The sequence below is a fragment of the Elephas maximus genome, chromosome 21 (genome assembly GCF_024166365.1).
Source record: "Elephas maximus indicus isolate mEleMax1 chromosome 21, mEleMax1 primary haplotype, whole genome shotgun sequence".
NCBI lineage: Eukaryota > Metazoa > Chordata > Mammalia > Proboscidea > Elephantidae > Elephas > Elephas maximus.
This window is the reverse complement of record NC_064839.1, coordinates 5580182-5607755: the sequence shown is the minus strand read 5'-3', so window position 1 is coordinate 5607755 and position 27574 is coordinate 5580182. Positions and strand designations below refer to the sequence as shown.

The 27574-nt window shown below is 41.8% G+C and overlaps 1 protein-coding gene across 6 annotated transcripts in view; it reads left to right on the top strand.

The window, feature by feature from the left end:
• The first annotated feature begins 213 nt into the window (after window positions 1–213).
• HEATR3 (HEAT repeat containing 3) overlaps window positions 214–27574 on the top strand; it is a 44269-nt gene continuing 16908 nt past the window's right edge. The window contains exons 1-11 of one of the 6 annotated variants that reach the window (XM_049863635.1): window positions 214–485; window positions 620–792; window positions 2476–2563; window positions 4089–4201; window positions 6060–6169; window positions 9195–9335; window positions 10239–10516; window positions 19832–19922; window positions 20028–20185; window positions 20474–20556; window positions 22338–22474. In XM_049863635.1, the coding sequence (XP_049719592.1) occupies window positions 354–485; window positions 620–792; window positions 2476–2563; window positions 4089–4201; window positions 6060–6169; window positions 9195–9335; window positions 10239–10516; window positions 19832–19922; window positions 20028–20185; window positions 20474–20556; window positions 22338–22474 (1504 nt within the window). In that variant the 5' untranslated portion in view covers window positions 214–353. Of the gene's footprint in view, window positions 491–619; window positions 793–842; window positions 1239–2475; window positions 2564–4088; window positions 4202–6059; window positions 6170–9194; window positions 9336–10238; window positions 10517–19831; window positions 19923–20027; window positions 20186–20473; window positions 20557–22337; window positions 22475–27574 lie in introns of those variants that run through there. The other 5 variants (XM_049863637.1, XM_049863636.1, XM_049863639.1 and 2 more) reach the window with 5 other exon arrangements.

The following is a 27574-nucleotide window of genomic DNA, read 5'->3' as shown; positions in this document are numbered from 1 at the left end:
TTATTAGAAAGGAAATACAGGCTTGGCCGGGTTCAATAACTTGACAAACTCCACAAGGGCGGAAGGAGGCGGAATCCAGCCTCCTCCCACGTCCGCGGAAAACCACGGGACTCCACCCCTCTGCCGGGTCTGGCTCCGCCCATCCCCTCTTTTGCGCCTGCGCGCTCTCCGCGCCAGCCCCCTCCTCACCAGAGACGCACCACGCGCCTGCGCACTGCTTCCCCATGCGTGTTCGGTCCAGCTGAGCGGCACGAAGTCAGTCCCCTTTGGGACAAGTCCCTGTCACAGGCTTGGCAGCCCCCACCGTCTGCTGCTGTCCTCCTCGCTCCCTCTGCTCCCACAGCGCACACGCCATGGGCAAGAGCCGGACGAAGCGCTTCAAGCGACCTCAGTTCTCCCCCACGGGCGACTGTCAGGCTGAGGCGGCGGCGGACGGCACGGAGGGAGAGGAGGACGACGGCCCGGCGGCGGAGCTGTTGGAGAAGGTGAGGTGAGGGCCCGGCCGGGAGCGGGGGCAGGGCGGCGCGCCGTCCCCGGAGCCCTCGCGGGCGCTGTCCTCTCGGGGTCGCGCGGCTCCGCCCGTGCGTGCCCCGCCCTGACGTCCCGCCCGTGTCCGCAGCTCCAGCACCCGAGCGCCGAGGTCCGCGAGTGCGCCTGCGCGGGGCTGGCTCGGCTGGTGCAGCAGCGGCGGCTGTGCCCGGGGCTGGCTCGCCGGGACGCCGTGCGCATGCTCGGGCCGCTGCTGCTGGACCCCAGCCTGGCGGTGAGGGAGACGGCGGCCGGCGCGCTCCGGTGAGTGGGCGGCGGCGGGCGGGCGGCGGGCGGGCGGGCGTGCGGGGTGCGCCGCCAGCTCCCCCGGACCTCGCGCCCGGGCGGGAGCACCCTTCGTCCAGCGCGTCTGCCCCGCCTTCTCTTCTCAGCCCCACTGCGGCGGTGGGTGGGGAGGGGATTTGAGCCCGGACCCCGCCTGCACTGTCAGCCTGCTGCTTCCGGGCGACAGCCCCTTGCAGACGCCCTGGACTACGCCTCGCCCTTGCCTGCTCCTGGAAGCTCCGTGGAGCCCTGCGGTTGACTTAGCGCGTCCGCCCCCCTGCTCCTCTCTGAAGCGCGCAGGCCCGTCAGTGTGCCGGGACTTACTCTTGGGGCAGGGGATTTCGAGCAGGTAGGACAGGAGGGCGACGGACGGCCCCCTGCTTTCACAGAGCCTGTGTTGAGACAGGCAGGAAACTAGCAAACAGGTAGGTGAGAGCGTAGTGAGAGGTGCTGTGGGGAAACAGCCTGGTGAGTTCTCTCTAGATGACGTTTGAGCTGAGCCCTGAAGGACAGGAGAGCCAGGCCTGGGAAAAACGTGGTGAGGAGCGTTCATGACGTAGGGAGCAGCTAGGGGAAAGACGTGAAGGGACAAAGGGCGTGGTGCGTCAGAGAGCACAAAGGTTCGTGTGGCCCAGTAAAGCTGGGAGTGAGGAATTACAGGAGATGGGGCCGGAGAGGAGGACCGGGACCAGATAGTGTAGGTCCAGGGCTTACTCTAAGCAGGGAGTGACGTGATCTAACGATCACCCTAGTGGCTATGCAGAGAGTGGACTGCAGAGGGGGCAAGAGCAGTAGTATTTGTGGTTCTTATCGTAGCTCTGTATTTGCTATTTATGTCTCATTCAGTGGTTTAGCAAATGTATGTTGCATGCCTTCTGTATGCCAGGCACTGTGTTAGGCTCTGGCCGTGTGATAGTGAGCAAGACAGACATAGCCCTGGTCCATAGTGTATCTTAACAGTTTAATGAGGCAGATAGACATTAACCAAATGGTCACAGAAGTGTGTATTACAACTCACAATAATTACAAAGGGTACTGTGAGAAGTTCAGGGAAGAAAACCCTGAGGGAATGATGTTTGAGCTGAGAGCTGAAGGAGGAGAGAGGGTTAACCGTTCCATGGAGGAGTAGAAAAGCCCCCTCCCCACCAGATGTAGACACACTGGGAGCTCCTGGAAGATGGTGTGTGTCTTCTGATTTGTCTTTGTTTCCCCAGTGCCTAGCACAGTGCTGTGCGCTACGAAGGCGAGCATGTCTTTTCAGTTTAAAATTTAATTTAGCCAGGGCTGTTTCAGGGGATGTCATCCTCAGTAGCTTTACCCCTGCCCTTGAAATCTTGATTGCAAGAAAAGGCCCCTTCATAGATGATCAGGCCATGATTTATCCACACTGAGTAGGAAAAGTCTTCTCCCATCTCCGTTCCTATATTCATGAAGCTGTGTCCTGTCTCAGACCTTCTCTTCAGAACTGGGTGCTTACATGACAAGTCATTTGTTTACATCTCATAGGATGTAAACGAGGTTCCACAGCACTTTACAGAGGTAATAAGCGGATTTTCTCTCCAAAACCTTCAATATGGTTAACAATAGAAATACATTTGAGAGTTTGATAGAGTTTTGTGACATATGATCTGAATGTGAAATATATTTTAACTTCTTTTGTAGAAATCTCAGTGCTTGTGGCGGTTTTGAGGTTTGTGATGACATGGTGACTAAGGATGTCATGACGCCCCTAGTGGCACTGCTAAAAGAGGTATGCAGTTTTTAGAGCCTCTGGATGGTAGTTTCTAAATGTAGCTTTTCATATACAAACTTAGTTTCCTTTTTTTGATTTAGTAATTTGGTGTTAACTAATTTGTCTTCCCTCAAAATATCCTGTGAGGATTTAGTTTCTTTTCCTGGGAATACTCATCTACTTTCATTTCTTTGCTGGTCTCTGTTACTTTGTCTCCATCACCTTTATTGAAAAAGACCCTCCTATTTTTTTATGACTGGCTCTTTAGAGTTTAAACTTGATAACAATAAAAGTCATTAGCATTTATTGTTTTTTTACTTATGTACGAGGCACTGCTTGGTGTACTGTGTGTTATTTAATCTGCACCATGTTCTTACTCGCCTTTTACAAACAAGGAAGTTGATGCACAGACATTAGGAACTAGCCATAAAGATTACATTAAGGTCTCATAATTAATATCACACCCAGTCTTATTGTGAGATGTGTTCAGGGGTCAGGGAGCTCTCACTCTGGTGTCCCTCTGGCACACTCTTCTGTATGGGTGGATAACTTTCACTTAGGGCTATATAAAGGATATCCAGTTTTGATGGCAGGCCTCATTCATGTTCGTTTTAGAGCAGTGGTTCTCAACTGGGAGCGATTTTGCCCTGCAGGGATCATTTTGAGACATTTTCAATGGTCATAACTGGGAGTGGGAGGTTTGTGCTGGCATCTAGTGGGTAGAGGTCAGGGATGCTGCTAAACGTGCTACAATGCACAGGACAGCCCCCTACAACATAGAATTATTCTTTCCAAAATGTCAATAGCACCGATATCAAGAAACTCTGCTTTAGGGATGCCACAAATTTTATTCAAGGAGCAGTACTTGAGAGTGCTTCAGAGCACTAATTTTGGAGCCATGATGCCTGGGTCTAAATCCTGGCTTTGGTGTATACTAAGCTACCTTCAACAACCTCCCTGTACCTCAATTTCCTATTTGTAATGGAAGATTGGGGAAAATAATTCATCTACCTCATAGGTTTGTAGTGAGGATTAAATGACTTAATATATGTAAGGTGTTTAGAATAGTGCCTTGTACATGGAAGGTGCAACATAGATGTTGTTTTGTGCCTTTGAGCCAATTCCAACTCCTAGCGGCCGTATATGACAGAGTAGACCTGTCCCATAGGGTTTTCTAGGCTGTAATCTATATGGGAGCAGATTGCCAGATCTTTTCTCCCGAAGCATGGTTGGTGGGTTCTAACCGCCGACCTTCGGTTAGCAGGCGAATGCGTTAACCGTTGCACTACTAGGGCTCCTATACAGACGTTAGCTCCTATTACGTGTTATTTTTCTTCCCTGTCTTAACTGTCTTTTATCATGTTAGATAAAATACCTTGTATTGATTTTATGTTTTCATTAAAAATATGAATTATATCCAGTTTGCACAATAACTGGGGGACCTTTTTTGTATGTGGCTTTTGCCAGAAGGGAAGCAGGGTCGTGGTAACTGCACTGCTTAATTCTTTTGAACCTGGGTGCTAATCATGATATTTGGTTTCAGTGTAGTGCTGGATTGAATTCAAATGAGATGTCTCCACATGAAAAAAAAGATGAGAACAGAAATTCTGTTGAGAACATAGCCAATGAGGCTGTGAATGTGCTGTGGAATATATGGTAAGATGCTTTCCAGCACAGCTGCTGCCACATTGCTGCGCTGGCTGCTGCTCTTTCTGTCAAGCTACTTAGGAATCTTTTCCGTTTGGTAGGCCTGGAAATTGTGATACTGATAACTTAGCAGGAGATGGTACTGGGTGACCCAAGATAAGCCGTCTTTTCCAAGTCCTTTGTGTGTGTGTTTGACATCTCTTCTCCCCAGTTGTTACTACTGACAAAACAAGATGAATCGTGACCATTAGCACTTAGTGTACCCCCTTTTTCCTCCAGTACCCACATACCCTAGGCAGCATTTGTCGTAAAGCTGGTCAGGTCCCGGTGCAATAGCTGCTTTGGTTTGGTATCTGGAGAAATGAGGATCCCAAGCCATGGCTGGTGCTTCTCTCCTCTGCTCCTGGAGTTACCACTGACAGGAAAGCAGATGCACAGAAGAGCCTCCTTGGTCCAGTGGGAGGTAGAGGCCAAGCTCAGACCACTCCCCACTGTTAGTGGCAGTGGTGGGCTGGGGTGCACTTGCTGCTAGGAATGGAAATGGCTCAGAACACAGCCTGGATTTTTTTTTCCCCATCCCGTTTGATGTCCCACATTTCTAGCAAGGTTCTGTCATAGTTCCTTATGTTCAGTCAGCAGTGATTATACCCTCTGTCCAGAGTGCACAGGCGTTTCTTAGAATGTGAGATTGGTAGGGTCCTGAAAAGCTGCCTCCGCAGCAGTCCCAGCTTGCCTGTGATCACGTTTCAAACTACTGGGTGCATTCCGCCAGGAAAACGGGAGAGATCGGATGTAGGAAAGCGGCGTCGGAGCGCGCCGGCAGCTGCAGTTTTTCTGTTGTACCACAGTAACCTTACCTTTTCATACATTGTTGAATTTGGAAATATTTTTTAATTCTTTGGAAAAAGCCTGAATATACCTCCAAAGTGATTTCTTTTTTAAGTGCCTGTAAGCCCCATCTGTATCATTTACAATTATCCTAGCTCTTAACCTTTTTGCTTCATATATTTTAAATTACCTTTACATGTGATTTGTCTTCTAGACTGTATTGTGGGCTTCTCAAGAACAGGGTTATAGCAGTGTCTCAGTAACGAGATAGATAGAATAGTTTATTTTTAGATAGAGTTGATTTAATAATTTAGTTCTGTTAGCTCTTTGTCATGTTTATGTGTAGTATGCACGGAGGATACCTTTCTCTGGGAATATGAGTAAAGTATTATAACTAGCTCTGTTGACTCTGTTTAGCATGGGTGCTTATTAAAAACATTGATAAGTTTTCTGATTCTTTTTTCTTAAAGATACTGTAATTTCTCATGTAATTATTACAGTAATTTCTCTGTTGTAGATGGTAAGTCCTGCTTGATGAAATTATAAAAGTGTCTTAGAAGGAATGAATAAAGCATAATTTTGCTGTTTTTAAATCAGTGCTTTTTGTGTGTGATAAGTACAGGGCCTTCTATCCTTACTCTAACTTATTACTGTGTTATGGTAGAAAGAAGAATAGGCTGGACCCAAGGGACCTAGCTCTACCGCTAACAAAATATGTCATCTTTGGATAGATCACTTTACTTTTAGGACCTCAGTTTCTTCGTCTGTAAAATGGGGAATTGAATTAAATAATTTCTCAGATCTCTTCCAGCTCTGACCTTCTATGAGGATACTGGTACCAAGAGGTAAAGGCGTTGGCTCAAAGGTCCCACTGTGCTAGAAATAAAATATACAGTGAATATGGATGGACATTGGTTTTTATAAAACGGCGGGTGTTTGCGGTTCTTCGGTTCTGTAAACCCTAATTCTTTTCATGGGTTTCTGTGCGAATTTATTAATGTTACAATGTGAAGAGTGAAACTTTTTCCCTTTAATTTAGTGAATGCGATAGTAGAGCAGTATCTGTATTCAACAAAGAAGGCTGTTTGGAGATCGTGTTAAAGTACTTAAGCAGGTTTTCCACCAATGTTGACCTGGCTATTTCAGTAGGTAAGTGAAGAAAAAGTGATAATTTATTGAGTGTGTGTAGCCTTACGAAAAATTGTTTGCTCAGATATAGCATGCTTATTCTACAGGAGCGATTTTTTTCTCGTTGTATGTAAATATGTAGCTGTTCTGTTTCTTCTCTTTGAAAATCTGTGATAAATGCTTTGATTACTCACAGGTTTTCTGCTTTTCACTTGGAAAGGAAGGAGCAGAATGTAAGTGAGCGTATGTGATTTCTAGTCTGCTGCCATTCTTAGAAGCCTTAGTTTTTAAATTCGTTTTCATCTCCATTTACTATGAAACAGTAACCCCACAGCTACCAGACCTTTGAGCCAGATTTGATTGGAATCATCTAGACTGACTTAAACATCTTGTCCCACTGTCATACTTCCAGCAGAAAGCAGATAAGCTGTGTGGTTTTCTTGAGAGAGGACAATAAGTGACTGAAATTTCACTTAGGTCTGCTTTCCTTCTGTCAGCAGGGAAAGCAGAATCCAGCAACTTCAGCTGTCTTGGCTCCTACCCTTCTCTGTATTGGCTTAGAGAGCCATTGGGGCCCCTTAGCTCAGCAGGAGGGGAAGACAGAACCAGAGGGTGAGAGTGAAGAAATAATTGATGAATAGCATTTCTTTTTTCTCCACATAGTGGCAGGCTTCCAGTTGTTCTTTATCTAACTCTGCATTAATGCTGGCAAGGACGAAGTGCATACCCTCATTGATGTTTCTCTTGGCTCTAATGGGTACTTTCAAGAGAACAGAAAAGAAAAAAGGGGGAGGGGAATAAATACTACTTGGGAAAACTTAAAAATCAGTTTCTTAAATGGAATCTCGGCAGAGTGAGGATTTGTGAGTAAATGTGGATTTTAAAAACAGTTGGTAGGGGACTTTTAATCTCAGAGGACAGTTTTTATTACAATAAGAATTTTAGAAGAGTTAGTTTATAACTTTTAAAAGAAAAACCAGTTCTATGTCTATGACTTTTGTTGTAAATTTAGTTAATTTTTTAATTTTGCTTTTTCTCCTAATGAACTTCTTTGAAATAGACTGTGGTCATTTTGCATTGTGTAATAGTTTCTCTTTTGCATTTAGTCAGGCTAATGATTTACTTAACAAATGTCGGTTCCTTTTGTTTTGAAAGTCAAGCAAGGCTTAGGTATAGTAAAGTGAAGACAGGAGATTCCATCCTGTATTTTAATATAGCTTTCTTTGAACTTGTATTTTCTTTTTTTTTTGAAAAAAATTTTTATCATGGTAAGTATATAGGTAACAAACGTTTAGCATTTCAGTAATCTTCACATGTACAGTTCAGTGACTTTAATTATGTTTATCGTGTTGTTCAGCCATCACACCATTATTATGTTGTCTTTTTATGGTATCAATCACGACCTGACCTTTTACTAAAGTGAATTTCATCAGGCTCTTAATGAAAAAATATTACATTCAGATATATACATGGGTATTTGGGGAACCAAACTAGATTACAGCAGTAGTATGTGTTTAATTTGGGTGGGTATGATCTATTTTGGAATATTTAGATCTGGACAGAAATGGGTCTGTATGAAATTTCATAAAAAATCATCCTGGGCTTGCTTCCTCTTTTGTGTTTCAGAGGTTTCTTCTCAAGCCTTTTCGTGTAGTCCCAGTTATTTTCACACCTCCTTTTTTTTTTTTTTAATTGTACTTTAGATGAAGGTTTACAGTTTCTCATTAAACAACTAATACACATTGTTTCTTGACATTGGTTGCCAGCCCCATGACATGTCACCACTCTCCACTTCTCAACCTTGGGTTCCCCATTACCAGCTTTCCTGTCCCTTCCTGTCTTTTCTTCCTTGCCCCTGGGCTGGTATGCCCATATAGTCTGGTTTTGTTTTATGGGTCTGTCTAATCTTTGGCCGAAGGGTGAGCCTCAGGAATGACTTCATTACTGAGCTAAAAGGGTGTCTGGGAGCCATACTCTTGGGGTTTCTCCAGTCTCTGTCAGACCAGTAAGTCTGGTCTTTGTGTGTGTGTGTGTGTGAGAGAGAGAGTTAGAATTTTGTTCTACATTTTCCTTCAACTCTCTCCAGGACCCTCTATTGTGATCCCTGTCGAAACAGTCAGTGGTGGTAGCCGGGTACCATCTAGTTGTGCTAGATTCATTTTGGTGGAGGCTGTGGTACTTTTGGTCCATTAGTCCTTTGAACTAATCTTTCCCTTATGTCTTTGGTTTTCTTCATTCTCCCTTGCTCCAGTGGGGTGAAACCAGTCGGGTATCTTAGATGGCCGTTCACAAAGTTTTAAGACCCGAGACGATATTCACCAATGTAGAATATAGAATATTTTCTTTATAAGCTGTATTATGCCATTTGCGCTAGATGTTCCCCGAGACCATGGTCCCCATAACTCTCATCCCAGTAATTTGATCCCTCAGGGTGTTTTTATACTTTCGGTGAAATATTTCTAATATGCAGGCTGTAATCCATTGTCCTGTTATAATTTGAGGGAAGGAGTTAAGTACTAAATGCATCATATGTCACTATCAGTATTTTACCCATTTCTTAACTTGTTCATATTTTTATGTGAATGTAAATTTTTTTTCTTTAAGAACTGTTGCTTCACCGGAAATAACCCTAACTTTATAGGTCATGCTGAATTTAAAGGAAGCCAGAATGTCTGTAAACCTAGGGCTCGTTATCTACAACAGAGCTACTGAGACTGTGGACCGTGGGCTGATGATGTTACACAATACGTACAGAAATTGAGGATAAGCCTTTATAAATGTTTACAGTAACTTGACATGGTCATGACATTTAAGAGCTTTCTTATTACATTTTATAAAATTTCATTCTGTACAGGATTAGAAATTAAAAAAAAAAAGTCTTTTGCAGTATTGAAGTTTAAAAACCCTGATTTGCCTTGAAGTAAAATCTGTATACATGTGTCTAAAGCATTTGTAAAGATGAACGTTTTTTGATAAGTTATATTGTTTTAAGGTATCCTAAGCAGAATTCATTTGTTTCTAAATATTTAATTTTTGCATTAAATAGCCTATTGTTTGCAGACCGTGACGGAAGATAATCCAGAGTTACTGAAATCCTTTAGTGCTGCAGGATTGTGTGTACTGGAATCAGCAATGTTGTCGCCTGTCAGTTCCATGGAGTACCTTCTATTAAAGACGTTAGTGGCAGGTAAAATTTAGCCATGGGGTGATGTACCTTTTTAGTAACTTCTCAGTGTAGCATTGGGGGCTGGTGTTGCAATCATTTCTTCATTTCATCACACCTGGCCTTCTTATAAGCCTGTCTGTGCTTATATGCCTGTTCCGAAGATTTTAATATTAAAGTGGAGACCCTTAACTCAAGCAGTTCTCTATATTTGTGAAGCCTTCTAGACTAGATTTGTTTTCAGTGAAAGAAACTACTGTTATGTGACAAAGAAATGCTGGGACCAGGATCCCTTTCTCTGTATGAACCAGTGAGTTCAGAAATTGGCTCTGGGGATCCAAGGCCACTTACTTTTCCAAAAGTTCTTTACTTGCAATGCTCATCTTCCCAGAACGTCTAAATACACAAATTAGAAATAATCTGATGGTCTGTTGAGTAGTACGTATTTCATATAATTCTGCATCTGTGCTCTTGCCCTTTGGCCTCATGGAGGTAATTAGTCTTGAAAGGTATTTTTAAATTAGTCTAACTACTTAATGATAGCTACTGTTCTTTTTTGATAAGAGGAATTTTAGTACATTCCGCTCCATTCTTGGAGTACAAGAAGCTGCTGAGGAGAGCAGCCCAGGAAGAGATGAAAGAAAATGAGGCAACTTGATTTATAGTTTAAAAAAAACTTGATCTACGTTCTCTTGGTCTGCTGATGTATAGTGTATTAGAGAAACATATCGTGTACTGAGGAAGGGAGGTGATAATGAAGGATTATCATAAAGGGAGCTTTTTGACGTTTTACAAAAATTGAACAAAGGCAGTGGGGTTGAGATTTTTGAAATTACACCTGAGCTTAAAGAACCAATCTTGTGGAAATTGCACTTAATAAAAGATTTCACAGGTGATTCCTTTGTCCTTGCATTCATTTTTTTCCAGGCACAGTTTGGAATCTAAAGGACCTTATTCCTTCAAAGAGTCAGGCAGAAATCATAAGTGCTGTACTAAAGATCCTAGCTGAAGTTTTGGAAATGGATGCTGGTGAAACGGTTGTTCAGATGAAGGAGGCTGAAACTCAAAGGTTGAAAACTGCTGCAGAGACTGAGGAAATATTAGAGAATGCTAATGGTGATGTTTTGATTGAAGATGATGAAATGGAAGAAATTCCTCATAAAAGAAAAGCAAGAAGGAAGACTTTCATTTCAGATTTACTTCCAGTAAGTCAGGTCGATGCTGTCAAACATAGATTTATACCAGCTTTCTGTCATTAACGTCCTTAGCTTTATAGCAGAAATTTACCACAAAGTTAGCTATAAAGTGAATCAGCAAAAATCATATTTTCCTATCAACTCTCATTAAAACACTAGAAGTCTACTTCCAAACGAGGGAAAAACATTTTGTCTAAAATGAAATTTATATACAGGAGATTTAAAAAATGGGATAGACCAGTACTTTTGCAACACTCTAGAAACGTGCGATCATCTCCCCCAGCTCTTGTGTTGCCCACTTCAGATACACACTATGTTCTAGACTGTCTTTAAGCTAAAGGGATTTTTAATTTGCTTGGGTGCATGTGTGTTTATTATGGTTATGTCATCCTGGTGTATTGACCCTTTAACCATATAGCGTTCTTCCTTATTCTTTGTGGTGGATCTTGCTTTAAAACCTATTTTGTCAGAGATTAATATTGCCACTTCTGCACTGTTTTGTTTGCTTGATATGTTTTTTCTCCTTTGAGTTTTAGCTTGTGTCTTTGAGTCTCTTGTAGGCAGCATATAGACAGATCATGCTTTTTCAATCCATTCTGCCACTCTATCTTTATTGGTGCACTTAGTCCATTTACGTTCAGTGTAATTATTGATAAGTTTGAGTTTACTGCTCTTACTTTGATGTGTTTTTTTTTTTATGTGTTGACAGTTTCTTTGTTCCACTTAATTTTTCTGTGCTGAGTTGTTTTTCTTTATGTATTTTCTTTTCATCTTTTTCATTATTGTTGATTTTTTGTTTGCTGAGTCTTTATGTTTTCCTTTTTTATTTTGATGTCCAAGTTTGGTAGCTTCCTTTGTGGCTACTTAAAAATTTACCTTTATTTTTCTAAGTTTAAACTGACCTTTTATTTCTTGATATCACCTTCACATCCTCTACATATGGAAATTCTATGAATACTCTGTTTATTCCTTTTGACTTTGTCATCGTCTGCATATTGACACCTCTGATTCTCCTCTTTTAGCTTTGACTTGTTTTTGTGACTTCCTTACCTGGGTTGATAACTGGTTGATCTGTCCTGTGTCCAAGTCTTGGGTTGTTGTCTGATATTGTTAGTTCTCTAACTGGAGGACTCCCTTTAATATTTCTTGTATTTTGGTTTGGTTTTTACAAATTCCCTTAACTTCTGTTATCTGAAAATGACCTAATTTCGCCATTGTATTTGAGAGACAGTTTTCCTGGCTATATAATTCTTGGCTGGCAATTTTTTTCCTTCAAGGCTTTATACATACCATTCCGTTGCTTTTTTGCCTGCATGGTTTCTACGGAGTAGTCAGAGTTTAGTCTTACTAGTTCTCCTTTGCAGGTGACTTTTCGTTTATCCCTAGCTGCTCCCAAGATTCTATCTTTGTCTTTGGTTTTGGCCAGTTTAATTATGTTATGTCTTGGTGACTTTCTTTTGGGATCTACCCTGTGTGGGGTTCGTTGAGTGTCTTGGATAGATACCTTCTCATCTTTCATGGTATCAGGGAAGTTTTCTGCTAGCAGATTTTCAACAATTCTCTCTCTTTTCTCTGTTATCCCCACCCCACCCCACCCCCGGTTCTGGTACACTTGTCACTCATAGGTTTTTCCTGTTGATAGTGTCCCACATGATTCTTAAACTTTTCATTATTATTTTTCATTGTTTTTTCTGATTTTTCCTCAAAATAATTGGTGTCAAGGGATTTATCTTTAGTCTTACTAATTCTGACTTCCATTGGCTCAATTCTGCTTCTGTGATCTTCTATTGAGTTGTCTAATTCTGAAATTTTATGGTTAATCTTTTGGATTTCTAGTTGCTGTCTCTCTGTTCTTTCTAGCAACCTGTTAAATCTGTCGTTTTGTTCTTGTATTGTTTTCCTGAATTTCTCTATTGCTTTGTTTGTGTGTTCCTTGGCTTGGTCAGAGTTTTGTCTGGTGTCCTTCCTAATCTCTTGGAGAGCTCTGTGTATTAGTCTTTTGAATTCTATCACAGGTAGTTCCATGACCTTATCTTCCTCTGGAAAGTTTCCTGGTTCTTTATTTTGTTCGCTTGCTGGAGCCATCTTGACCTGCTTTTTTTTTTTTTTTTATTATTATTAACTTTTATTGAGCTTCAAGTGAAAGTTTACAAATCAAGTCAAACTGTCACATATAAGTTTATATACACCTTACTCCGTACTCCTACTTGCTCTCCCCCTAATGAGTCAGCCCTTCCAGTCTCGCCTTTCGTGACAATTTTGCCAGCTTCCAACTCTCTCTATCCTGCCATCCCCCCTCCAGACAGGAGATGCCAACACAGTCTCAAGTGTCCACCTGATACAAATAGCTCACTCTTCATCAGCATCTCTGTTCTACCCACTGTCCAGTCCCTTTCATGTCTGATGAGTTGTCTTTGGGAATGGTTCCCGTCCTAGGCCAACAGAAGGTTTGGAGACCATGACCGCCGGGATTCCTCTAGTCTCAATCAGACCATTAAGTATGGTTGACCTGCTTTTTTAATGTGATTTGATATTGACTGTTTCTGAGCCATCAGTAAGTTATTTTATTTTATTTGTTTTTTATTTATGTTTATGTTTAGCTTTTTGTTTTGTTTTGATATTGCCCAAGTAGGCTGGGCCTGTGTGCTGCTTTGGTTATTGGCATCTATGAAGTTCTCACGTCCTGCCTTCAGGTGGTTAAAGCAGCCACTAGCTATGTGAGCCCAGGAGTCTGTTCACTTTTCTTGTGCAGATGCGGCACAGGTGAGCAGGTCATTGATCGCCGAGCGCATGCTGTAGACTCTCACCTACAGTCCTAGATGAGCAAGGCTGCATAGGGGTGTTTGGAGCAGGCACAGGTATCTGGCTGCAATATGGGGCTATGTGCGGAGCAAGGCAGGGGCTGATGGCCGCCCCTTGGTAGAGGGCATATCCCTGTCCCCTAGAGTGCATCGTGGGTGGGGTATTGCAGCAGCCAGTGCTCTTGGCTGGAGGGACTGGGAGGTGGCACTTATGCTCAGACCGCTACCATGGGTGGCTAGATGGAGTGGGTGGTACCAGCAGCCCTCAGGCCCCTAATGTGGGTGGGTGAGGTCCCAGCCTAATGGGCATGGCAGTGTCAAATATCAGGAACCTGCCACTCCCCCTTGGCTGCTGCAGTTGAAAATGGGCTCAGGTGTATGCCTTGTTGTTTTACGCTAATGAAGGTATGCTGTGTTGGATCAGCCCACACAGGTCTAGTCAGAGGTTAAGGACGCTGCAAGTCTGTGGACCCCTTCTGTCTGTGGCTGGACGAAAGGGCAGGGCCTCCCAACCTGCCCTGGGCTCCTGGCTTAGGGGACGTGGTGTTTTTTAAAGCCATGAGACTGGTGTGTTCCTGCTTAGGGGGCATGGCAGTTGTTGAATACTGCCCGACTGGTGTATGAAGGGAGTGGGTTGGGGGTGTGTGACGGGGCAAGGAAGCTGTGAAGCTGTGAAACTCCCTGAGGTGGAGGGGTTATTCTTCCCCCGCATGACAGGTTAGATGCTTACCTTAACTTTCGCAAGTCCAGTGCCACTTCCAACGGCTCCTGAGGCTTGTGCAGACTTGCCACTGCCTATCCTCTCCTGACGTGGTGAGACATGTCTGAACGCTGTTGCTCACCTCAGCCTGCACGCACCAGACGACCCAGCCAGCAGGATGCCAGCAGTCTCGTGACTGGCACTTCTTCGCTTCTCTTGAATTGTCTCTCCTTTCCCTGCCACTCAGTCTGACTGTTCAGCTTTGTCTTTGACGATCGGGGCTCCTAGATTGTCACATAAAACCGATTCACTTGTTTTTCAGGTCTTTGTTGTAAGAGGGACCACAGGAGTGTCTGACTCTTCTGCCGTCTTGGCCTTGCCTCCTAATTTGCCTGGATTGTCCCTTGCATTCTCGTCTCTCATTGTAGTAAACATGTATATGACAGCATTTGCTGCTCGTTTTCACATGTGCGATTCAGTGCCGTTAATTAGATTCATCTTGGTGTGCAGCCATTAGCAGTATCCATTTCCTAGTTTTCCATCCTACTTAACAGAGACTCAGTGCCCCATAAGCAATGACACATCATTTCCCTTTCCTGGCTGCCCCTGGTAATCACTAGGAAACTTTGGTCTGTGATTTTCCAGTTGTAGATATTTCACATAAGTAGGATCATGCAATATTTGTCCTTCCGTGACTGACTAATTTCACACAGCATCATGTTTTCAGAGTTCACCCTGTTGTAGTGTCACAACTTCATTTTTCCTTGTGGATGAGTAACATTCTGTTGTGTGTACATACCACGTTTTGCTCATCCACTTACTAAGTCTTTGCCCATTTTTTGATTGGCTTGTCTTTGCTAATTTGTAGGCATTCTAAATACATTTTCTGAATATTAAACCCTTTTCAAATAATTTGGTTCCCCAAAATTTTCTCCCAAATCTGTAGGTAGGTTGTTTATTGATAAAGTCCTTTGATGAAGGTCAACTCACCTATTTTGTCTTTGTTTCTCGTGTGTTTGGTGTCATATCTAAGAATCCATGGTTAAATACTAAGTCCCAAAGCATTCCTTCTATGTTTTCTTCTAAGAGTTTTATGGTTTAGTTCTTACTTTGAGGTCTTTGATCCATTTTGAGTTAATTTTCTTATGAGATATGACATATGGGTGCATCTTCTTTTTTATTTATTTCTTCTTCGTTCCATATGTCATTTACATCTTAATTCTTTTGCATGTGGAAATCCAGTTGTTCCAACACCATTTATTAAAGAAAGTATTCTCTCCTTATCAGATGTTCTTAGTACCCTTGTTGAATCTCAATTCTGTTCCCTTGGTCTGTATGTCTGTCATTATACCAGACTGTTTTGATTAATGTAGCTTTAATAGTACGTTTTGAGATTAGGAAATGTGAGTCTCCCTACTCTGATCTTCTCATTCTCTCTTTTCTTTTAGTATTTAGCCTTACCAGAGTGGTAAGTCAAACTTTCATTTATTTACTACTGTTGAGCAGAGGAGGTTGGGTGATTGGGGGAGTTAATGATGGTTTGTAGTTTTTGCAGACTGAATGATTGTAGCGTATTTGTACTAGTGGGTGTGATGTTGGAGTAAGGGGGAGCTATCTTGGATACAAGAAATATTTCAGTGAGCCAGTCAGCAGAGAAGGAGCCAAACTTTGGGAGAGCATTTCGTCAAGGTGTAGAAGACAGAACAGTGAGTTTTATTCATTCAGGTGCACATTTACTGCACTCATCTGATGTGCCAGGTGCTGTGCTAGATACCAAAGCTAGAAAGGTGATTAAGACATACTTCTGTCCTCGTCAACCTCTCCTATTTGGCGAAGACAGACGTATAAACCCATAGTTATAATGCCTTTACTTTGAACAGTTACAGAGCTGTGCACCAATTCTAAGGAGTTTCCTGTAGAGTAGGCATGTCTAACCCATCCCTGGTGGGAGAGGAAAAGAAGCAGTTGCCAGAGAAGACTTTTTGGACAAAATGCATGAGCTGTCTTAGGGAAGAGGGAGGTAAGAAGCAGCATGGTGGAAGCCGCATGATAAAAGCAGGTTAGTGTTGTTTAGACAGACGATTCAGGCAGCCAGATGGGAAAGAATATAAGGAGCCCAGAGGTAGGGAGACCTGTAAAGAGGCTACTGAAGTCGTTTTGAAGAACAATGACAAAGCCTGGACTGGAAGAGAATGGTATTAACATTCTGTCACTTTTTCTAAAATTTCAAAGGTGGCCTATCCTGATTCATATAAAATGAACTAAGATTGTCTTAAGTCAGTATCTTAGAATTTTGATAAATTTTTACCCAGTAAGAATTCTTTAAGCAGAATATATTGAAAGTAAATGGAATAGTATATTACTTTCTTTGTGTTCATGAAGTCTTGAGAGGTATAAATTGGCGATGTTTTAAAGAAATAAAAAATTTTCTTTCCACAAATAACTGTTAGGTCTAAAGCATTGTGTTAAGTGCTGGAGAAGATGCAGAAATGTAAAGGCCTTCCTGTTTTTAAGTTGCCTGCAAATCATAAAGTGGTTGGAAATCATAGCGCCAGCTTTTAGTGCAGGGGGCAGGGTCTAGAACCCCACTTGTTGCATCTGACTGTGTGAGTTTGAATAGAACTTAAAATCAGTGAAGCTAGATGGATAAAGGCTCAGCTGTGCTCCTTGCCCTCCAACAGGGACGTTTATAAAAACCCTCGCAGTGTCATCTCTTCAGTAATCACAGGAAGGTTAAGTTATAGATCTGGAGTGTACTTGGTTTAGTATCCATATGTGGAAAGTCAGGATGTGGTAAATTAGTGCTCTGAGGCTCCTTGTCATCGTTTGCTTTATACTGATCAGGCCTGAGTTTATCTAACAGGTGCAGGTATAACATGTTTCAGCACTCCCTATTCCTGTCAGAGCAGACATGGAACTACAGTTCTGTTGTCAGGAACTCCTGGAAAAGGGGAAGATGGTATTCCTGGGCCATGTCCCCATCTCCAGCCTTGCTTCAGGAGCCTCCAAAAGGGAGCTATCGAGGAGCCAAGACCCACGTCTGCTGAGATTAAGATGGGATTTGCCACTGCCTAAATTTTTTTTTTTTTTTTAAAGACTATTGATTTTTTTTTTTTTTTCCTTAATTTCAGTTTATTGTGCTTTAGGTGAAAGTTTACAGCTCAAGTAAATTCTCGTTCCAAAATTTATGTACATAGTGTTTTGCAACATTGGTTGTAATCCCTGCAATGTGACAGCACTCTCCTTTTCACCCCAGTTCCCCGTGTCTGTCCATTTTTCCTGTCCGTTCCTGCCTTCCTGTCTTGCTTTTGGGGCAGGCGTTGCCCATGTGGAAAAACTTGGTTTTTAACTGTTACTTAGAGATTTATTTTCCTAAGCGTTGTTTAAAAATAGAATTTTGGTGCTTATAAAAGGAAGTGTTTTCTTACAGCAGAAACTTGCTTTTCGAAGTCTTGTTAACGTAACTGAGTAGACTGGATGAGTAAGCAGGCTCGTCAGTCAGCCACTGCTGTCAGTGCCAGTAGGGTGCTGAACTTCCTGCTGATGTGTGCCCAGAATACGAAGTTACAGTCAGCTGTGGCCTTTCGCTCAGCCTGAGGCTGGGCGGCTCGTGCAGGAGTCCTTTAGAATCAAAGCCTTCCTTACATTATTTAACTTAGGGAGGTATAACCACAAATAGGTAAGAAAGAGCAGTTCAACCCAAGGGTTATTTCGTTTTGCTTTTCTAACAGGTAAAAGTAGAGTGCCCTGCCCAGTTTCAGAAGTTACAAATTACCGATTCATGGTCTGCTTTATTTCATTTATTTCTTCATCTCTTGATCCACTCTTCCCTTTTTCAAGTATTTTATAGCAAATCTCAGATGTTATTTCATCTAGTTTTTTTTTTAATGTTAGTTTGATAACGATAAATAGGGAAGTGTTCCGAGTAGGAGAGTTACGTGAAGAAAGGGGACTTAATTTCACAGTTCCTTCTAAGCCAGATCTTTGTACATTTTTAAGTGGATGAAAGCCCAGTGACATGTCTTATTTAGCTTATAGTCTCTAATAAACGTTTAGCTGAGGAGCATGTACATACAAAGCAAATAGTAAGTTTTATGTACATTCTTTTTTTCTTTTGGTGAAAATATACACAGCCAAACATACATCCGTTCAACAGTATCTACCTGTACAGTTCAGTGACATCTGTTGTTAGATTCTTCACATCGTGCAGCCATTCTTGCTATCTATTCACAAATTATTTCATCGCCATTAACTTAGAGTCACTGTTCCCCAAACTTCTCATCTGCTCTGTAGAGTTACTGATGTCAGTTTGATCTCATATAGATATTCTTTAAAAGAACACAATGCTCAAGGCAAACTTTTTTTTTTTTTATTGTGCTTTAGGTGAAAGTTTACAGCTCAAGTTAATTTCCCATTGAGTTTTATGTACATATTGTTTTGCGACATTGGTTGCAATCCCCACAATGTGACCACACGCTCCCCCTTTCCACCTGGGATTCCCTGTGTCCAGTCTTCTAGTTCTTGTCCCTTCCTGCCTTCTCATCCTGCTTTGGGACAGTAGCTGCCCATTTGGTCTTGTATATCTGATTGAACCAAGAAACGCATTCTTCACGTGTGTTATTTTTTGTATTATAGGCCAGTCTAATCTTTGTCTGAAAAGTGGACTTTAGAAATGTTTTCAGTTCTGGGTTAGCAGAGCATCGAGGGACCATAGTTTCGGGGGTTCCTCTCAAGGCAGACTTCTTTACTAATTGAGCTTGTGTACGTTCATGCTAATAATAAATGGATACAAATTGAGGAATTCCTGAGCTACAGTTATGAAATCAGCTTTTTTTTTTAAAGAACACAGTTCAAAGCTGCAGTTAAATCGTTGTACAAAGAAGTTCCTGTTGGGATTGTAAATGAATATTAGCGTTGTAGAGAGGAAAATGGGACCATCACAGGGTTTGTGGATGTGTTTTTAACCTCTGACCCAGGTAAATCTAAGAAAACAAGACACCCAGATAATCTAAAATATTCCATGCTAGTGGAATGCTTGGTAAATTATTGTACATCCATTTAATGGAATATTATGCAGCCATTAAAAACACAGAAAACTTGAAATTTGGAAGCATTCAGAGAAGATATATGAAAAAATCCATTATTTTTAGTTTATACACTGTAAATATCAGCATGGCTCTTTTCCTAGGTGATTTGAAATCGTGAATTTGTACTGTTTTTAGAAATGTTAATCGATAAAGTGGAGGTCATGTTACAGATTTTTCAGAGAAAAAATCCCCCACGTTCTTCAGTCTTGAAGTGCTTGGTGAAGTAGTTTTCAGAGCAACCCAGGAAGTAAGCCTGTCTGCTCCCTGCCAAGCTCTGTTGGTCATGTAAGGGTTTGTTAGTAGTACTTGTTACTGCACCTCTTTCCAAGAAGACGGTTAAGCCTCTAGAGGCAGGTTTGTGGTGTGTGAGTGCTTGGTGTCTGAAATGAACTCCTGTTTTAGCCTTAGTATGCCAAGCTACTTAACACATTAGGTTATGTTGCAGGATGACTTCAGTTCAGAATTGCTGAATATTTACCTGCTCTCTCCAGCTAACTAGGCAAGGTGGAGAATAACAGTGTTGCAAGATGGAAACCCAGCTAAGGGTGCATGCTGCACAGTGCCCAGAGGAGCTGTGGTGCCTGTGTATGGTTGTAGCACTTTGTGACTTCTCCCACATCCCCCACCTCCCGTGTCCTGTGTTCCAAGTGCAAAAATCTTCTTGTAGGTTTTAACTCAGAAAATTCACTCAAAAATATTTTCCCAAACGTTGAGAGTTGGTTGTTTGCTTTTTTAGCCCACTGACAAGGAACTGAGACAGACCACAGCACTGCTGTCAGCCCAGCAGACTGCTCTGGAAATTATTGTCAACATGTGCTGCAGTGAAGGTTCGTTACAAGTTTACGTTTAGACGTTTTTCCCTGGGCTGAGAGGGCAGCTTTCCTGTGGATTTTCTTAAATATTACAGTTACATGTCTTTTGTATCTTTCCAGATCCTTCCGATGATGAGTGGGAAGAGCTGTCTAGCAGTGATGAAAGTGATGCGTTTATGGAGACTTCCCTCAGTGAGTGTGGTGGGCAGCTGCTGTCTCCCCTGTGTCTCTCCCATGAGATTCACACCACGCTCACCAACTATCTCATCCCAAAGAAGGTGATCTGTCTTCATCCTAGGGTCATTATAGAGCGTGGGAAAGGCTTGAGAGAGCTGTTCATTCTGTATGGAGAGGAAGAATAAGCTCGCTCTTCCAGGTTGTAGGTGATTGATAAGATCTGGGAAAGGAAACAACAGCTCTGGAAGCAGCCTACAAAGTCATTATATCCTTTTCAAGCCTAACCATTCTGCTGAGAAGTAATATGTTGGAATTTCTATAAAAACATGATGTGTAAAATGATGCTACTCTTATAACCTGTTGCTTTACTGCCTTTCTTAAATCTATAGATTGTTGAGAAAACTGCCTTTCCAAACAGCACTGCAGTTGACATATGTTCTAAGAACCCCGCTTGGAAACCTTTGATTAGAAAGTAAGCATTTCTGTTTTCAAAAATATTTGTCACTATCTTATTAAATGAAATGATAGACCATTAAATAGAGATGCCGACTCCCCTGAGACCCAGCCGTTCCCTTTCTAGATACATACCATAGGGAAATGTATGCATGTGGTACGAGGCTACATGTATGAGAACCCCAGTGTCCATCAGTGGTAGAATGGATAAACAAATTTGATACAATTATGCAGTAGAGTATATAAGCAATAAAAAGGATCTGAACTGGAACTACTCACAACATGGATGAAACTTACAACGTGGACCAAAAAAGAAAGACAGCAAATATACACAGTATGGTTCCATCATATAAAGTTCAAAAACAGGCAAAACTAAATTATATTTTTTAAGAATGCATGCGTAAGTGGTTAACCTATTAAGAAAAGCAAGGAGATGTTTACCATGGAAGTCTGGCTAGTGGTTACTGCTGCAGGTCAGGGAGTTGGGGTGTGATTGGGAAGAGAGAAGTGGGCTGTGAGGGTGCCAGCAGTGTTTGTTTCTTTTCTTTTTTTTATCGTGTTTTAGGTGAAAGTTTACAGCTCAAGTTAATTTCTCATTCAAAAGTTTATACACACATTGTTCTGTGACATTAGTTGCAGTCCCCACAATGTGACAGCACACTCCCTCTTCCCACCCTGGTTTCCTGTGTCCATTTGTCCAGTTCCTGTTCCTTCCTGCCCTCTCATCTGCCTTTGCACAGGAGATGCCCGTTTGGTCTGTATATTTGAACCAAGAGGCAGGTTCCTCACGTGTATTGATTTTTTATTTTATAGGTCTGTCTAATCTTTGTTTGAAAAGTGGACTTCAGGAATGGTTTCAGTTCTGGGTTAGCAGAGCATCCAGGGGCCATAGTTTCAGGGGTTCCTCCAGACCCCGTCAGACTATTAAGTCTGATCTTTTTATGTGAATTTGAATTCTCTCCTGCATTTTTCTCTTGCTCTGTCCAGGACTCTCTGTTGTGTTCCCTGTGAGGGTGGTTACTGGTGGTAGCTGGGCGCTATCTAGTTTTTCTGGTCTCAGGCTGGTGGAGGCTGTGGTTCACATGGTCCCTTATTCCTTTGGGCGAGTATTTTCCTTGTGTCTTTGGTTTTCTTCATTCTCCTTTGCTCTGGGTGTGACGGGGCCAATAGATGTACCTTAGATGGCTGCTCACAAGCTTTTAAGACCCCAGACACTACTCACCAAAGTGGGATGTTGTGCTAATTGATCTAGATGTCCACCGAAACTATGGTCCCCAGGCCCCAGCCCCAGCTACTCCATCCCTCATAGTGTTTGGATGTGTCTAGGAAACTTGTCTGCTTTTGCTTTGGTCCAGTTGTGCTGACTTCCCCTGTATTGTGTGTTGTCCTTCCCTTTACCGAAGTTGACATAGTGTTTATTTCTTGTCTGCTTGACAGTTTCAAGGGTGATTGCTTTATATAAACTACTTGTTAAACTCTATGTGTGTTAGGCACTTTACTGTATATATGTCATATTTCACAATTAAAAAATTTCTAAAGATGCTGCCTTGCATAATAATTTTTATAAAGCAGATTCTTTATGACACAGGAATGACTTAGAGGCCTGAGTCCTCAAGCAATTTTATTTGGCAGATTAACAGTTCACCTTAAGGTTCTTTGTGAACTGCCATAGACCTCCTTCTGTTTACAGGCATCCACAGTCAGAACCTGAAGCTGAGATTAAAAGTTAATCCTGAATTCTATTAATAATTCTCTTAATTGCTGAGAGGAGCAGATGGCATTATTTCACTTCCTTTCCAGAATGAACACGATACAGTGCAGAGCCCTCATCTGTCTCCAGACTCTGGTGTCTCTCCTGGATGTGGACCACCTGGGAGGGGCTCCAGCCCTTCAGACGCTTGCTCAGCATCTGTCCCAGCTGCTTTTTTCTCGGCCGGGTAAGTACTTAGGCCTTATTGTGAAGGGCAACTTGGATGGAGCAGAATTGGAAAGGGGCAGTAACTTAGGCTTGGTGATTATACACGTTTTGCTGCCCAACCTGCAGAAAGCTTTTCCAGTCACTAACAGCCATGTATTTATTGTTGCCAGCAGCATAGAGTCAGAACAAGGTGTGGAGGCAGATCTATGGGTTCTTTTTTTCTTTTTTATGAGAATTGTTTGTGTCTTATCGTGTCAGGCCAGTTAAGGCTGAATCACAAATAGCTTAAATATTAGGCCACATTAAGCTGTTTGAGTAATCTATGTTTTTGTAAATATAAAACCATTTATTTATATATATGTACTTAAATTGTAAATATACATGTAATGAAACGTTTGCCACTTGAACAGTTCTTCACATGAACAGTGGAGTGGCGTTAACTTACGTTCATAATGTTGTTTACTGTCACCCTTATCTGTTCCCATATTTTTCCATCACTTGACTTATATTTGATTGGGTAATACATGTGTTGTACAGAATTCAAAAGTTATTAGAGGACGTAGAAAGCCTTCTTCTTTGTCCCACCCATAGCCACACAATTCCTCTCCCATCGTCAGCCAACGTTACCAGTTTCTTGTGTATTCCAGAGAGATCCACGGGCTGTAAAAGTGCCTTGTTGTCAAGGAGATGGTGGAACCCTGCACACAATTCCATACCTTGCTTTTTTCATCTAACGTGTATTTCTTCAAACTCCTTTGCGTAGTAGGAGCTGAATCTCTAAGTTGCAAGTCTCTGAAATGGATTAACTTCATGTGTACACGGAAACCTAGAGAGATACCATAGTTAACTATTCTTGTAAAAGAGTCTAGTTATTTATGGTTTAATGCATGTTCTTTTAGTAGATTTTCATAGGTCATTAAGTAGAATCTCATTTAACTTGGCACTTTAAACTATAGGAGCTCAAACCAAACAAACAAATAAAAAAAATAGAGAGGAAAAAATATGTAGTGAAGGCCTTTCTCCCCATCACTGCACCCAGCATGCATCTGGAGTGAGGGTCAGAAGGGAGGGGCGAATCAGCTGCTCTCTCAGCTCCTCTTGGTTTTAGGGTATCTTCAGGGGTTTGTCAACCCTGGTGGCATAGTGGTTAAGTGCTACGGCTGCTAACCAAAAGGTTGGCAATTTGAATCCACCAGGCACTCCTTGGAAACTTCATGGGGCAGTTCTGCTCTGTCCTATAGGGTTGCTATGGGTCAGAATTGACTCCACGGCAACGGGTTTGGGTTTTTTTGGTTTAGGGATTTCTCATCTAACTCATAGCAACCATATAGGACATAACTGCCCCACAGGGCTTCCGAGTAGCAGCTGGTGGACTCGAACTACAGAACTTTTTGGTTAGCAGCCAAGCTCTTAACCACTGCACCACCAAAAAACCCCAAAACTCCCCCCCCCCACCAAAAAAAAGGTGATACAGTGGTTAAGAGCTAGTGGCTGCCAACCAAAAAGGTTGGCAGTTCAAATCTACCAGCTGCTCCATGGAAGCCCTATGGGGCAGTTCTACTCTGTCCTATGGAGTCGCTGAGTTGAAATTGACTCGATGGCAACGGGATTGGTTTTCGGTTTTGTGGGTTTTTGAGGGTAAACTTGAAGATATGTAATATCTGCTTTCTGCACTGATTTTAGAACCTAACCACCGAATAAGATTCAACTCTGTTCAATCGAATGTTGTATTCATATATTGCATTGTAAACTCCTCAACACTTCTCAGACAGCAGCATTAAGTGTAAGAGTTAAAAGATCAGTGTGTGCTTGCTTTTGACTAAATTCAAGTTTCTGTGTAAACATTCAGAAACTGGGCTTCAGTTTTTTTAACGTCTCTTTTGTGTTCCATGAAGTTCATAGGAAGTACTATGTATTTAATGGTGCATATTTTATTCTAGATTCATTTTAAAAAATTAAGCAGATAACTTCTTCTGTATTATTCAAAAACCGATACAGCTGTTAGTCTGTCTCCAGCAGCATTTCACCATTTGTCTGTTAACAGATGTAGTTTTCAGGTGATTTAAGGCTGTTTGTGCACTCACTGGCTGTGATCACGGGGTAGCTATGCCCAGCCTTACCCAAGCGTTTTGTGTAGATAGACTATAGGGGCAGTGCTACCCTCCATTCCATTCTAAGCCAGGACTAGGCCAGTGCAAGAGTACAGAGGTGGCTCGTCAGTGTGAGCAAGCCAGAAACAATCTGTAGCTTTGTCTTTCTTCCCAGCCTTCTTATAAACCTGAACAAGACTGGATGATATTGGGGTGGGGTGGGGGTAGCTTTCGCTGGCTTTTGCTAGCATTCTGGTTGCTATCAGCCCAGCAGGGTGTCCCATGGGGTGGAGGTGGGGGAGGGCTGCTATTGCTCATGCCCATTCCCATCTGTCTATTCCCGTGGATTGAGACTGGGAGCCCGGCCAAATGAGGGAGTCCATAGGCAGGGCCCTAGGTTATCCAACTCTCTTATTGCCCCTAAGCCCTGCAAACATCGAGAGGTCACCCCATCTGCCCTAGGTCCACGATCAGCCATCTCTTACCTCTGGGCCATCTCTCTGAGATACCATAAGCCCCATCTCCAACTAGCATGAAAAGTTTACTTCACTTGAAATAAACACACATACTCTGTGCCTGCGCTATACAGAAAACACTTAGATATGTTTCTCCGAGTTCCACTGGCTCTTGGTGACTTCTGATGCTTACATATCCATGACCTAGAAAAATCACAGGAAGCCTATACCAAGCAGAGCCTGGAGAAGTAATGGAAAGTTTCTGAATTGTAGGAAGATATAATTAAGCACTTTGATTTTAACTAAATTCCCATTTCATGGCTGTTCATTGACAGAATCTTTTTTTTTTTAAGCTACAAAAATGTGACATACTGCTAGGTTAAGAACACTTCTTCATGTATCCTGAAAGTCATGCTGTTTTTTCAGAAATAACCTATTACAGGTCACTGTCACTGTAGTAGTTTGAAAATCTGTTCATCTAATGATGTGGGCTTTGTGGTATTTTTAGAGATTTGTAATCTGAATTGACCTTCTACTTGTGATGGGTTCAAATCATAAGCAAGGAGGAAAGCTGTTGTGGGAAGATTGCCATCGAGATGGCTCTGGGCTTTCAACACTTGGAATTTATCACATAATGTAGTCTTATGGGTTCTGTATTGATAGTGTGAACGGTTATTGGAGAATTCAGTGGGGAGGATAGGACTGAATTTCTCTACACTTCGGTTTTACGATGTTTACCATGGGTGTTAAATACATGAGGATCATATTCTAACTCGTTTTAGTTTTCATGGAGAAAATATAGTTCTGAATAGTCATAAAATTTATGATACTCTATATGTACCTACATCATGCTTACAGCTGCTAAAAGGAGAAGGTTTTTTCGGTAGGAACTGGGTCGTGCATTCAAAACAGTAATATCTTCTCTCTCATTAAAGAAACTGTTGATCTTCTCAAATTGACAACAGTAACTCTGAAGGTTAGATGAGAAACTTAGGGGCAGTGAGTTTGTGTTGATGGCGAAACAGCCTGAGAAAGGGGGGTGAGAAAGACAGCACAACTTGCAGAGTGTAGCCGTTGTCACTGAGTTGTGTGTGTGGAAATTGTTGAATTGATGTTTGTTTTGCTGTCTGTATCTTCACCAAAAAACAAAAATTGATCTTCAAAATATCTAGAAACTTTTAGCAATATTATTTTTATGTTGGGTCAGGCTATCATTGCGCTCCATTACCTGGGTTCCAAAATCATTCAGGGTTCCTTATTTTCCCAGATTTTGGGAAACTGTTTAGACAGCTCTTTTTTCCATCAAAATCAGAATGGCAGTAGCACTCACTCCAGTGTATGCTTTCTGTTTCTTACTAGAATGTGGAAAATCAGTTTGAAAAATTCGTCTAAATGTAATTGGCTGCTTGGTTACTTGTGGGTTACTTGTTTACCCACATTTAGGCATACTACAAATTCTTAGATACTATGTAAAGTTGTTGAGAGGGAAGACATTTTAAATCACCTTTTTTGACATTTACTTAATATCTTTGACAATTCCACATTTATTGACCTTTTACAGAAAATTTATCAGAAAAGCATTGTGGTTTGAAGTTTCTTTCCCAAATTTGGATAAGTGACCTGAAATGTGAATTAAATAAAATTACCCAAATGTTTTCCTTAATTTAGGGAAAATATGAATTAAGCATAATACAAACAGGTAGTTTAGATTAGGGTTTTGATTCTAAGGTAATGACTTTCCTGAGAATAAAAAAAAATATATATATATATTTTTTTTTTTTCATGAGAATAGAGGGTAAAAAAAAAAAAAAAGATTCTGAGCTGTGTTCTAGTTTGTATTGAGTTAGTGCTTCATACTGTAGCTTGTTGCATGTGCTCATGGATTTTGAGGAGAGCAGTTACAGCTTTACTGAAATATAAATGTAACTTACATTTCAGAGTCAATATGGTGACTTTAAAATAACTTCATACAAAGTTTTGAGTGTCTTTTATATATTGGCTTTTTGAGTGGACATTGATATCCCATCTTCCTGATCAGGAAGCTGAGATTTAGAAAGTTTAAGGAACTTCTCCAGGGTCATTCATTCTTTTAACTCACGTTTATTGAACGTTTTATATCAGCACTGTTCCAGGGGTGCAGCCGTGACCGAGACGGGCAAGGTCCCTGCGCTCGTGGAGCTCACGTTCCGATGAGTACTTGATGCGGTTTCAGCCGTGAAGTCACATTGAACGTGAGCTGCGTTAGCTGGAGTAGTATCAGAAGGAGGAGCTGGTGTATGAGCAGGGACCAAAGTGAAGTGAGGGGGGTCACGTCAGAGGAAGGATTCCAGCCCAGGCCTGTCTGCTCCCTAAGCTATACTATGGTCTGCTTTCTTGATACTTACAGGAAACCCTCTGCTTTTGTCCTGTCTGCACAGATGGCCCAGACAACCTAAAAAAAGGGGGTCAGAACCTTTTATAGGATCCCTAGCACCACAGGGCAGGAGGCCAAGGTATCACTACATAACAAATTACTCCAAAACTTTGTGGCTTAAAACAATGATTGATAGTATTATTTCCTGTAGTTTTTATAGG